The sequence below is a fragment of the Berghia stephanieae genome, chromosome 8 (assembly GCF_034508935.2).
Source record: "Berghia stephanieae isolate SIO BIC M18660-M18661 chromosome 8, UCSD_Bste_1.3, whole genome shotgun sequence".
NCBI lineage: Eukaryota > Metazoa > Mollusca > Gastropoda > Nudibranchia > Aeolidiidae > Berghia > Berghia stephanieae.
This window is the reverse complement of record NC_088367.1, coordinates 23,032,900-23,046,528: the sequence shown is the minus strand read 5'-3', so window position 1 is coordinate 23,046,528 and position 13,629 is coordinate 23,032,900. Positions and strand designations below refer to the sequence as shown.

At 35.7% G+C, this 13,629-nt stretch overlaps 1 protein-coding gene across 1 annotated transcript in view; it reads left to right on the top strand.

Annotated features, from left to right (window-relative positions):
• Nucleotides 1-1,270: 1,270 nt before the first annotated feature.
• The window catches only part of LOC144978387 (lysosomal aspartic protease-like), a 24,919-nt gene continuing 12,560 nt past the window's right edge, over nt 1,271-13,629 (top strand). Inside the window, exons 1-4 of the mRNA XM_078924348.1 lie at nt 1,271-1,401; nt 10,847-10,952; nt 12,198-12,321; nt 13,501-13,624. Coding sequence (XP_078780474.1) covers nt 10,885-10,952; nt 12,198-12,321; nt 13,501-13,624 — 316 coding nt within the window. The 5' untranslated portion in view covers nt 1,271-1,401; nt 10,847-10,884. The remainder of the gene's footprint in view (nt 1,402-10,846; nt 10,953-12,197; nt 12,322-13,500; nt 13,625-13,629) is intronic.

Here is a 13,629-nt window from a genome sequence, read left to right as displayed (position 1 = left end):
ATATATGCTAATCACATTCAGTTAATAGCATCAGACCCCCCCCCCCCTCCCCTTTCCGACAAGTGCTTCGGTCCTTTACTTCATGTACTCTATGGGCTGAACCACATCTGCGGTCATTACTCTTAGATGTTTTTCTACTTTTAAAAAAATCGGCACGGGTTTGAACCCATGACCTTCGGATCTAGATCTTATTTTGACGTGATTGAAAAAAAAAATTGGCTTAAGAAAACGTCTGAGGGGATGGATTGGCCGCTTTCTCTTTACTTGACCTACGAGACCTGACCAATAGGCTTCAACAGTCGTGACGTCACTTCCTTCGTAATGACGCATAGTAGCTTAGTAACTGGTTCTGGACAATCGGAACATTGGCGGACGCCCTTATGAAATACTTCTCAGACGAGCAAAAACGTGTATCCAGAGGAGAAAAACATTATAAATATGATCATGTTTTGATTTTTATACATTCTGATCACATGACATGTGAAAAAGATCTAGCCAGCATGAAGAATAAAAAGTACCGGTTTTTTTTGTTTAGAACCAAGCTGCTGGTTGCTGGGCGGACGTGACATCAGACTATTGAATCCTATTGATACGCCTGATCTCCAGACGAAGCTGCTCTGGTCACCTCTGAGATAGGCAGTATAGATAGTATGCGCTTGGCTAAGAAGCTCACAACATTGCCATCCAGAAATATAACGAACCAACACACAAAACTGTGTAACATTGAACGCATATTGTCTGGTTAATACCGTTTAATGAGAATTACTCATAAACATGGATGGCAAAAACCAATAACAAAGCCCTAATTGACGTCATCTTCGTTCTATCTATTGCTTCTGTGCGTTTAGTTAAAACGATCACAACATCCACCAGCCGGATACGAAGTACCAACACAAAACGGTGTGTAATTTTGAACTTTAAAAGTCTGATATATATATATATATATATATATATATATATATATATATATATATATATATATATATATATATATATATATATATATATATATATATATATATATATAATATTTTTGAGATTTTGAGAAGTAATCACAAAAATGGCTGTCTAAAAACAACAACAAAGAGCTGAGTGACGTCGGCTTCGTTTCTTCTATAACCGTAATATTAGTCTTCACTTCAGCTACTACTGCTCTCTTGAAGATGTCCAATACCACCACATGACTAGGATGACCACTGCCCCCTCTTGTCTTGATCATAAGATATCATGCGATAAGATATTATAATATTATTATATTATATTTATACGCACTACACTATGTATCCACTTATGAGTGTTTACCTCACGTGGCCCGTAGACAGCAGACGATACGTGGTCCGAACCGTATTTTTGGACGGGATTACGTGCGCGGTCGACATAAATTCGTTAACCGGCAGAAAGGTAAGAGTTGAAATGTTATTATATTATTATTATGATTTTTCATTTTAGAAGAAGAAAAAAAGTATCAATATTTTTTTTTCGTGGGTTCAAATTCTGTGTACAATATCAATATGATTGATTTAAAAAAAACCTTTACACCCATCCCTATTCCCAGATATTATCGATTATGGCAAAAGTGACAGATTTGTTTGTGTGAAAGGGGGGGGGGGGTTCTTTTTTTTCTGTCTATTCGTTTGTTTGTTTTATTTGTATTTTTTGTTGGTTTGTTTTTTGTTTTTGTTTTTGTTTTTTGTTTTGTTTTGTATTTGTCTTTTGTTTTATGTTTTTTAAGTATTTTTTTTGTTTTGTTTTGTTGGGTTCTTTTTTGTTTTTGTTTGTTTTTTTTTTAGGGGGGGGGGGGGGGGGGTCGACTTTTTAAAGACGCTGTAGAGTGAGATTACTGAATAAACGTAAAATTAGTACTACCTTTACTTACGTACAATATGTTCGATTAAAAACAGTGCAGGATTACAAACTTAATATTTGATATTACAAAAATATTTATAATATGTATGCCAGAGAGAGAGAGAGAGAGAGAGAGAGAGAGAGAGAGAGAGAGGGGGAGGAGGACTGCACACACAAGCACGCACACACACACACACACACACACACACACACATATACACACACAACAAATCTTTAGAATAACAGCGACAAGGTTATGGAATTCCCTGTCGTACAACAATTCCAAAAAAAAAAAACAGTGAATAATAATTTAGATACATTTATAGAGAAATTGAAAATTGAATTATTTAGAAAAGCTTTTTTAAAAACAACTAAGGTACTTTATATGTTTTAAATTAGGGCATATGATATATTATTATGTATGTAAAGAGTTTGCTTATGTGTATGCGGAGAAGTTTTCGTATGTGAGTTTGAGTGCACGCATGTATGTGTGTACGCGTGTTAGAGTGTACTTGAGTCATTGTTAAGCGTCCGAGAGCACTACTTCTCAGGGAATTAAGGGGCGCTAGATAAATATATTATATTATATTATATATATTGTACATATATATATATATATTCATCCTACTTTCGCTCTCACCCTCTCCTTCTTCATCTCTCTCTCTCTCTCTCTCTCTCTCTCTCTCTCTCTCTCTCTCTCTCTCTCTCTCTCTCTCTCTTCCCCCTCCCCTCTCTCTCTCTCTCTCATAAATGTATACGTCTTCGTGCTCTTGTGGTATGACAACCACCCGCATTCGGACCCGTAGGTCCAGGGTTTGAGTCCACTTGGAGCGACGCAAAGTTGATTCCTTGAAGAGGCTCATAACTCTCTCATCATGTTCAGATGCAAAATGTATACTACCTGGTCGTTTACAGCTTTGTCTTAAGTGTTAAGTGTTGTTGTTGACTTAGGACTCTTTGTAAAGCGTTTTGTATACATTGGTAGATATTGCGTTATAATGATACTCACATTTTGTTGTTTTGGTTTGTTTTTGATAAATGCTCAAGTTATTGTGTATGCATGTGTGTATATGGGTGAGTGTGTGTATGTGTGTGAAAAAGAGTGAGAGTGGCAGACACACACACACACACACAAACACAAAGAGAGAGAGAGAGAGAGAGAGAGAGAGAGAGAAAGAGAGAGAGAGAGAGAGAGAGAGAAAGAGAGAGAGAGAAAGAGAGAGTGATGGAGGAGAAGGAGGAGGAGCAGAGATAGATAGATTAAGAGAGAAGTGTTCAACATACAAACCTTGACGAGTTAACAATAAATTGACAGACTTTATAACAAAACAATTTGGACGTATCTTGGATCTGTAATTATCACAGTACTTAATTTCAAGTGGTTGAAATTGGCACAGGAAACTATAGATATTGTTGTGATGTACACACCCTGGCGAAAACAATACGCGTCGAGGATGAATCATGTTGAACAGCGAACCAGAGGTTTAACAAACCAAAAAAATCTGCTTGCGATTTGACCCTTCATGCTATCGTGCGTTTTCTGTAAAAACAAAAACAAAACAAAAATCATTAATAAAATAATAAAAATAAGAAAATAAAAAACAAACAAACAAAAAAACAACAAAAAAACAACAAAAAACACATTTTAAAAATTGTTTGCCAGAAAACTCGTCCTTCAAATACCGATCGATTAAAACGACGCCCATCTTGTTCAAAACTCTGAACCCTGGGACTTCTATGAGGACTTCTTATCTTCATATCTGAAGAAAGCGTTTTCTGACCATTTTTAATTGTGTTTTTAAAATCTTTTTCAGAGTACGGCAAAAACGGTCGTGGTTTGATTATAGTTTAATCTGTCATTGTATGTTTCTAATCCACAACGACAAATTAGAATTACATAAACCTGTGGCCACGCCCTTCGACTGTCCGAGTAAACTCCATAGGTATTACTATCGAAGGTATAGATGCTGTGCGCTTGGCTACAGAAACTCACAACATTGCCATCCGGAAATATGACGTACCAACACACAAAAATATGTGTAACCTTGAATGTTTATAGTCTGTTTAATACAGTTTAATGAGAATTACTCATAAACATGTATGACAAAAAAAAAAAAAAAAAAAAAAACATGACAAAGACCTGAGTGGCGTCAACTTTGTTCTACCTATATGAATGAATTAATGGATGAATGAATGAAATGAATGAATGAATATGGATGTGCTGTCTTAATGGATGCTTGCACAATGTTTGTGTTACTTCGAGTTCAGTAAGTAATTTGTTTCCATAAGTCTCTGTCCATTACAAGTGTTCTTAGCTTTTGAAGGTCATCATGTCTGTTGAGGTGCTGAGGAAATGGGAGCGATCTATATTCAAGTTTTTGTACAACGAGTCAATAATCACAGGATTTGTTGCTGTCCGGCGATTGGATACTTTTTAAGAAATGTAAACACGCTGCTTTGTTTTGAAAGTTGTACAACATACTCATGTGTCAAGCTGAACAAAATTATGACCAATCACGATGTCAGATATTTCGAAAGCTGCAAACAATGTTCACTATGTGGGTCGCTTTGAGAACATTTTGCCATGTGACCAATGACCTCGAGCACATGGACAGGTAATATAGATCATCCCTGTTGGATAGTGTTGTTGAAATCAGTTCTTCAGTTTTTCTAACTACATTTAATTTGGTATTTGTTGAGATCTTGATTCAACGTTGTTGGAAGTGACGTTGGTGTACGCCCTCTGTATTTGGCTCCTTGTCTGAAGTAATCATCTATCGAAGTTTGTGTTGGAATATTTTCATCTCGGAGCACGTGTCCGAACAGTTTCCATCTTTGCTGCTTTATTCGCGTACTGACTGGTTGTAATCTGCATCTGTCATATGCATCTTCACTACTGATTTACTGGCCAAGGTACCACAATAACTCGTCTCAATTGTTTTGCGGTGAAGGGAGTCCAGGGTGTCCAAATTCTTTTTTGTAAGACCCCATGTGTCACAGTTATACATCAGCATTAGCGCTTCGTAAAGAAAGAAAGAAATAAAAAATCGGAGGTATATGCGTAAGTAAAACATTTATCTATCTCTACGCAATACATCAATCGCATGCACACCAACATCCGAAACTTTGAACGAATTTAGTAAAAACAAAACAAACAAAAAACGATCACACATCTGGTAATGTAAAAACAAAACCAGAGAGAACAGAGATGCCGACTTCATTCATTCTATTGTTTGGAAACAACTAGCTATGTTGTTCCGAGCAGACTTGAAGGTCTGTCAAAAGGCATCTGTTTTGGTTGGTCAAAAGTATACTGGAGTTCACAACATTGCTATCCGGAAGTATAACGGATCAACACACAAAACCATGAACTTTTATAGTCTGGTTAATACGGTTTAGTGAGAACAACTCACAAACGCGGATGGCAAAAACAATAACAAAGGCCTGAGTGACGTCATCTTCGTTCTATCTATAAGATAATAGTAAAAAAAAAGGGCATCCATGTCAATTGCTTGCCAAGCATAACAAGAAGCGGTTACGGAGGAACCATCAATTGTTGGCAGCATTGATACCAAAATGTCAAGTTTGTTGACATTATACGATGTCAAGGTATAAACCGAGGAAAACACAAAAAAACTGAGTAGAGATTTTATGATGATGGTTGACGCGATACATTATTTAATCAATGTAAATTAACACCTTGAAAAATCGATTTGCTTGTTTGTTTATAACAGCCTACACTTGTGACACGCTTAACTCATTTAAGTATGTGAACATCGATTCATAATTGATTTTTAAATCGTTTCGATACTTGATATAGCAATAACATGAATCTGGCAATTTAACTTGACCCCAAAAATTAAATGACACTTCATAATAGGTCTATTATCAACATAAAAAGTAGGGAGATTGCTGGTTTGTCTTAAATTTTTATTTCATTATATCTTTAAGACCATTTCCGAAAATTTTCCTCTCCGCTGTAATATGCGACTCATTGAATCTAAACGGTATCATGTGTGACTGTGTAGGTAGTGAATATTGAAGTTTTAGCCAGAAATATAAACCTTGTGCCAATATTTTTGTTTTATCAAGAATAAAGAACATATCTTAATTCTTCAGGAACTAAAAAGTACGAGTGACTTCGAAAAGGAAACAGAAAACTCGCCATAACTCTTGAATCAACACATTTTATCTATCTGTAATAACGACAACATAAAAAAATCAAATTTATTTTCTTGTAAAATTTCAGCATCATTATTGCGCAATATTAAACTTTATAGTCTCTAAGACTGCGGCTCTAGTCACAAAATGCTCAAAGCCGAAGACAGCTGTTGACTGAAGTACCAACATACAAATCTATATGTGACTTCAAACGTTTATAAAATGTAAAAAAAAAAAAAAGTAATGAACAAAATTAAATAAAACGGCTTTGAAAAAACCCAAATACCAATCATGGTTTATTAGAGCTCAAAACCTTTCTCCAGCCAATAACAAAAACGGTAGAAACATTGAAACATCTCTTAAAACGAAAGCAGCTGGCCACCAATGCATTCAACCAACTCCGAAATTTATGGAATAGAAATAACATAATCAGTGAGACTAAACGAAAACAGATTACGAGGCACTGATTATTCCGATATTGACATATAATTGTGGAACCTGGGGCCTCACAAAAAGAACTTAGAAAGTCTCGATTCATACTACCGAAAACAATTACGTCGCGTAATCGGAATCTATTGGCCAGAGACAATTACAAATACTGATCTCTATGAAAAAAAAAACAGGGTCCAACGCCTGAGTACAATAACAAAAGAACAGCGATGGAGGCTAGTTGGTCACATCTTACGTCGAGAAGATAACATCCCAGCCCAAACTGCAATGACAGAATATTTCCTTCATGGCAACAAATATGTAAGGGGACCACCAACATCAATAGTAACTACCCTGAATCAGGATCTCTCTACACATCAAAATTTCTGGATTCAGATGAGGCCGAATTAATCCCTGAATAACTAAGAAATACTGCAGTGCCCTCCGTACTAAAGTCACAACACGATCTTGACAGCCTCAAAACTCTGGCATAGGACCGTGACCAATGGAAATAATTAACAACATGGTTGGAGAGAGCAGCTATATTCATCAAGTAGATGAGTCCATAACTGAATCACACAATTCTCAGCAAGCGTCATTCAGACTGCGAAGCTTACTACTACTACTACTACTACTACTACTACTACTACTACTACTACTACTACTACTACTACTACTACTACTACTACTACTACTACTACGACTACTACTACTACTACTACTACTACTACTACTACTACTACTACTACTACTACTACTACTACTACTGCTGCTGCTGCTGCTGCTGCTGCCAAAAGTGATCTCCATCTGGATTTTAAGTGATGTATTAATTCTAGATAAATTGTTTTTTGTTATTGGCTGAAAAAGGGTTTTGAGCCGTTTTGAAATATGCGAGTCCCCGGTTTGAGAGTTTTTGGCAAGATGGGGATCATTTTAATCAATCGATATTTGAAAGACTAGTTTTCTCGCTAACATGTTAAATACGACATGTTTAATAGTATGGATACAACAATCTGGCATGTCTTGGCTTGGGGTAAATCAAGAGATTGGCCAACCCCATTTTAATCTTGATAATTTACTTCCTTGGTTTTATGGGTTATGTACGGACCAAACGGGAACTAAATTGCATTGCTATATTATAGGAACAAATCAACTGATAACATAAGGAAGGATAAAACATTTTTTTCTGCTATACTTTTTTTAAAAATGCCATTTTTTAAAAAAATGGCCAGAAGACTCGTCCTTCAAATATCGATCGATTTAAATGCCCCTCATCTTGGCAAAAGCTCTCAAGCCCGGGACTTTGCGAAGCCTTACTTAAAGTCCTAGGTTTGAGAGGTTTTGCCAAGATGAGGGGCATTTTAATCGATCGATGTTTGAAGGACGAGTTTTCTGGCCAAAATTTTAAATACATGTTTTGGAGATCGCGGCAGTTAACTGGTTAACATAAACATAACATAACATAGTAAGGGCTTGCATGGATACAACCAAATCCTTAAACGCTCTGAATAAAATTGTAATAAATGAGATCCTGGTTAGAAAATTGAATTTGGAAAAGAGAATGTACAACACAAAAGTCGACTCTTAAAGTCAAATCTTAGATGAATAAATTCTCTATCTAGATATAGCCATAGTAAACCCATTAAATGCTTTAAACTGTATTTTTCTCCATTATTATAATTAAACACACCAATGCGTAGCTTGAATTTTGCCGAGTTGAAAGAAATAGTTTATTTTATTAAATGTGACTATTTATCTTGTGGTATGATACTCACGTTCGGATATGAAGATATTGGGTTCGCGTTTTGCTCTGAGTGGAAAAGACTCTTTACTAGCAAGCTCTCACCGTATAGGTACAGGTGTAAAATGAGAACCTCGCCGTAAAAGCGTTGTATCTGTCGGGTGGAAAAATTGTAACAGGCGTCTTGTCTTGTCCAATATGTTAAGCGTTGCTGTTGGCTGGGGACCTATTGTAAAAGAGCTTTGAGCGAGTTTAGAGGATATCACGTTAACTGAAAGGGGTTTTGTTTTGTTTTCTTTTGTTTTGTTTTTTTATCTTAGTCAAGTCTTTGTATTTTTTGTTACAAAATCCCTATTGCGTCAATTGGTTGTTTCCATGTCAGAACGTAAGCACGGTGTTACCCTCTTTTTTACACTGTTCTTGTTGACATTTTTTTCTTTTTCAAACGACAAACCCGTCTACTGGGGGTTATAACAGCTCAGTTAGCAGAACACTCGCTACGCATGCAAAGGGCCTGAGATCGATCCCGGGTGAAGTCGAGAATATTTTCTGACTCCTCTCCCCTCCCCCCTTTCCCGTCCACCAAGAGGTGATTGGGTGGTGGGGAAATGTTCTTTATGATTGGTTAGCGTTCTATCCAAAGGGTAGCAAGCAATTGCTCTTGTCTTTCAAGCTATAGAATACATGTGTCATACAGTTCGTCCGATCCAATTTGGCCTTGATTCTAAGACATACGTACATAATATGCCTACTTTGTCTTTGCAAACGTATCAGAATCATGTACCCCTAATCTCTGGCTAATGATTCTGTGGACTTCTGTAATTTGCATTGTCAAGCCAGTAACGAAACTATTCTTCTTAACTTCTGATATCATTGTTACCTCCTGTCTCTCTCTAATATTCTTCTTGTAATTTGTCTTTCCAAACGTCTCGAAATTCTCTTCTCTTCTCTTCTTCTCTTCTTCTTCTTCTTCTTCTTCTTCTCTTCTTCTTCTTCTTCTTCTCTCTTCTCTTCTTCTCTCTTCTTCTTCTTCTTCTTCCTTCTTCTTCTTCTTCTTCTTCTTCTTCTTCTTCTTCTTCTTCTTCTTCTTCTTCTTCTTCTTCTTTCTTCTTCTTCTTCTTCTTCTTCTTCTTCTTCTTCTTCTTCTTCTTCTTCTTCTTCTTCTTCTTCTTCTTCTTCTTCTTCTTCTTCTTCTTCTTCTTCTTCTTCTTCTTCTTCTTCTTCTTCTTCTTCTTCTTCTTCTTCTTCTTCTTCTTCTTCTTCTTCTTCTTCTTCTTCTTCTTCTTTCTTCTTTCTTCTCTTCTTCTTCTTCTTCTTCTTCTTCTTCTTCTTCTTCTTTCTTCTTCTTCTTCTTCTTTCTCTTCTTCTTCTTCTCTTCTTCTTCTTCTTCTTCTTCTTCTTCTTTCTTCTTCTTCTTCTTCTTCTTCTCTCTTCTTCTTCTTCTTCTTCTTCTTCTTCTTCTTCTTCTTCTTCTTCTTCTTCTTCTTCTTCTTCTTCTTTCTTCTTCTTCTTCTTCTTCTTCTTCTTCTTCTCTTCTTCTTCTTCTTCTTCTTCTTCTTCTTCTTCTTCTTCTTCTTCTTCTTCTTCTTTCTTCTTCTTCATCTTCTTCTTCTTCTTCTTCTTCTTCTTCTTCTTCTTCTTCTTCTTCTTCTTCTTCTTCTTCTTCTTCTTCTTCTTCTTCTTCTGTTACAATAACAAATAATTTTGTTTTCGGTTATTAGACGTACCAAAATAATCGTAAGCTCTGTTTAATACAATCTTATCGTAGATGTAATTTGCATTGGCGTCATCCCTTTATAAATGATCCTAAATTATTTAAAAAAATGATCATTCAGTTTGATATTTATGGCCTTTATTATTTTTGAGAAATGAAATGAAAAAATAAATGTACCTCCTACAAAGAAACAGACAGCGACGTAAAAAAGAAAAGAACACACAAATGTACCTCCTACAAAGAAACAGACAGCGACGTAAAAAAGAAAAGAACACACGTTATTTTTTAAACCATGTCTGCTTTGACTGAGGATCGATCATAAGACCTCTTGATTGCTGGTCTTTGATAGTTACCATTGGACCACAAATAATATTACTTGTGATGAATATAATAATCTTTAGCAAATCCCAAATATCGAATAACCTACTATGCGATTGTATCAAGAACGCCTGCGATTCTGATTCTCTTTCCTTGAATGTTTTTTTCCATGCTATTTCATTTGTTTTATCTGGCACTGTTTTATATAAACCATTTCGGATATTTAGTTTACACTAAATTCTGAAAAGTACCAGCTCCCTTATTTTTTACATAAACAACGAAGTTGAAATCAATGAAAGGGAAATAATAACGAGAGAAAAACCTGAGAGTTAAAGGTAACATTGGTTACTCCCCTTTAGTTGTATATAATGATAATATGCTATGAATTATGCAGTTTGCATTATTACATAAATCAGCCATCGTGATCAGCTACATGAAAATCACAATAACCATTAATATCAACTCTACTGCCTCCATCATGTACCGATCCCAAAGCGGGTGTCATACCCCAAGACGACTTTGACACACAGAGATGCTAAACATATCAAAACGAATAGTACATAATTTATTTACTGTTAATTTCAACCATTCATCATTTTTCATTTACAATCTTCTATATTATATTTCTGCATTCCCAGAATTGTTGTCAGTGCTGTAAGAAGAAATACACCCTACAATGAAAGTCGCTATTCTAGTTGCCACATTGGTGTGCATTGTCGCAGCCAACAATGATGGTCTGACCAGGTAAGATCTTCTATGTGCAATATATATATATATATATATATATATATATATATATATATATATATATATATATATATATATATATTTATATAAAGACAATAAAAACAAAAACTATGAAATAATAGTGCTCAACTTTTTGATAAAAGGAGCTATTTATAATATATTTCAAATAATTATCTAAATTTCTACGATATTGTTTCGAGCATTCGCTCTCGTGCTTCCTGATGAGAGCGAATACTCGAAACAATATCTTAGAAGTTGATCATAATTATACTTGAAATATTATATTATTACATTGGTTGGAAAAAAAAAAATTTTAAGTCCCTGTTTCGAATCTCGCAGTGGGCTGCGCCTTTTGACTCCTTTAAAAAATCTTTTTCATCACATATTTTCACCGTACTTGTAGGCAAAATGAGTATCTGGCAGATTTAAGTGTTTTCTTTGTGGAAAATAAATAAAACCTTAAAGGTATCTTGTTTCGAATAATATGCATGTGGCTTTGAAGCCAGTGAAAAGCAATTTGAGCACATTCAGTGACTATTGTGCAATAAAGAAGTGCATAGCTATGTTATTGTAATACTAAGCTGCAAGAAGCTGTGAACTTCAAAAAATAATGAACAAAAATTATATAACAGCTTCGGAAAAAGAGCAAAATACCAAACATGTAATTTTCCGAGTCAAAACCCATCTTCAGCCAATAATTTTATCTGAATATTAAGCGATGTATCAATGGTTCTACTGTAGTTTTTAATATTTGCTGAAAAACGGTTTATTTTTAAGCCCAAACCGTCCCATATTTGACATTGAATTTTTTCCCGAAGCTTTTATATTCAGTTTTGTTGATTAGATATGAAGAGTACCAGGGAAAACCACAGATGTCCAGTTTTTAAAAAAATCTTGTGACTGCCCCCTTGAGTGATGTTAGGCGTCTAAATTCCCCCTTTACAGCAATAACATCGAACAAAAAAATATAGCAATTAAAGAGTTATGGTTGTAGTTTCTATTTATAAAGGGACAGTTTATAGTTAATGCCCTGATATCACTCAAAGAGGGCAGTCACAAAAATTTCAAAAATGGACATCTGTGGTTTTTCCCTCGTACTTTTCATATGTTACTCATCGTATTTTACAGTTAATTTAGACTACATTCAACTTCCAGCGCAAAAATTTCACCCCTACAAAATATCAGATTGATACAGTTGGTCATATTATGTTGATGATTTTTTTCTTCTTTTTTTTTTTTCAGAGTTCCCCTCTACAGGCGCGAATCCCCGCGTCAATTTTACGCTAACATGGGAGTCAAGCTTGAGGCATTAAAAGCTAAATACAGTACAAAACTGGGAGACGAACCTCTCACCAACTATTTAGACGTAAGTTATAATTTATTCGATAAATTCCTCTAAAAGAAAAAAAAAACTTGAAATCAGAATGTCAACAAATCTAAGACTTATTAAGGATTGCCCTATAATATATTATTCCCGATAGGTCGGTTGGTAGAACACTCGCTTAATTTGATTGAGCTTTTATATAGCGCAATATCCACTAAACGTGCTCAAAGCGCTTTACAATGTTTCTCTGGTCAACAGCAACACTTAACATTTAGGACGGGACATGAGGCCTGTTAGGCGATTTTACGCTTTTTTTTCGGACAGAGACCACGCTGTTATCCGCCAGGTACTCATTTTACACCTGAGTACGGTGAGAGAATGTGAGTAAAGAGCCTTTTCCTAGAACTCAACTATGCGACGAGCTAGCGAGGCTCGAACCCAGGACCTTCCGATCCGAAAGCGAGTGTCATACCACTAGACCACATAGCCTTTTTCCTTACGTTAATCAGAATAAATGACAGTGTAATAATGTATTACACCATGAATTTTCCTCCAACGGATATCTTAATCTCTTTCAAGTTGACGATCACAGGTACGCATGATTTTAGCAAAGAGTGTGTAGGGTAACGTAGTTACCAAGAGCTCTCACTTCTCTTAACCGCAATGCTATTGTCGCGTGCCAGGCGAGACATCGAGGTGGGTGTGCTCCGCGTGTATCATGCGCGCTAGGCTTACTGATACAATGAAGAAAATACGAGTAGAAGACGGAAGTGGCTTCACCAAAAGCGGGAAGTGAGAGCTCTTGGTAACATAACAATCGTTACCTACACGCTCTTTGATTGTAGTCATAAATCTGATGTCCAATTACTAATTTGAACTACACACGTTGAGTGTGTAGTGTTATCGTTCTTGCCTTGTGCACTGTCTATTGTGTTCCATACAATCTTATACTTGTCCTGTGCATATCATTATCTATGTCTCATTATATTTGATTCATATTGATCATTGTACCTGCCTGCCTAGCACATGGCGGAATAGGGCATTGTTTCTTTATTTCAAAAAAATTGTTCAGGACATCAGAATGACTTGGGATTTATTTTGTAAAGCTTATATTAACAAATAGTTTTGTTTTTCTTTTGTTTTTTTTGGGTTTTATTTTTTTAATTTTTATTTTTTTTAATTTGTTTTGTTTTGTTTTTGTTTATTTTTGAATCATAATAGGCTCAATACTACGGCCCCATTACGATCGGCACCCCAGGCCAGCCTTTCAACGTGATTTTTGACACGGGGTCCTCCAATTTGTGGGTACCCTCAAAGAAATGCCACGTCACAGATATCGCTTGCTGTAAG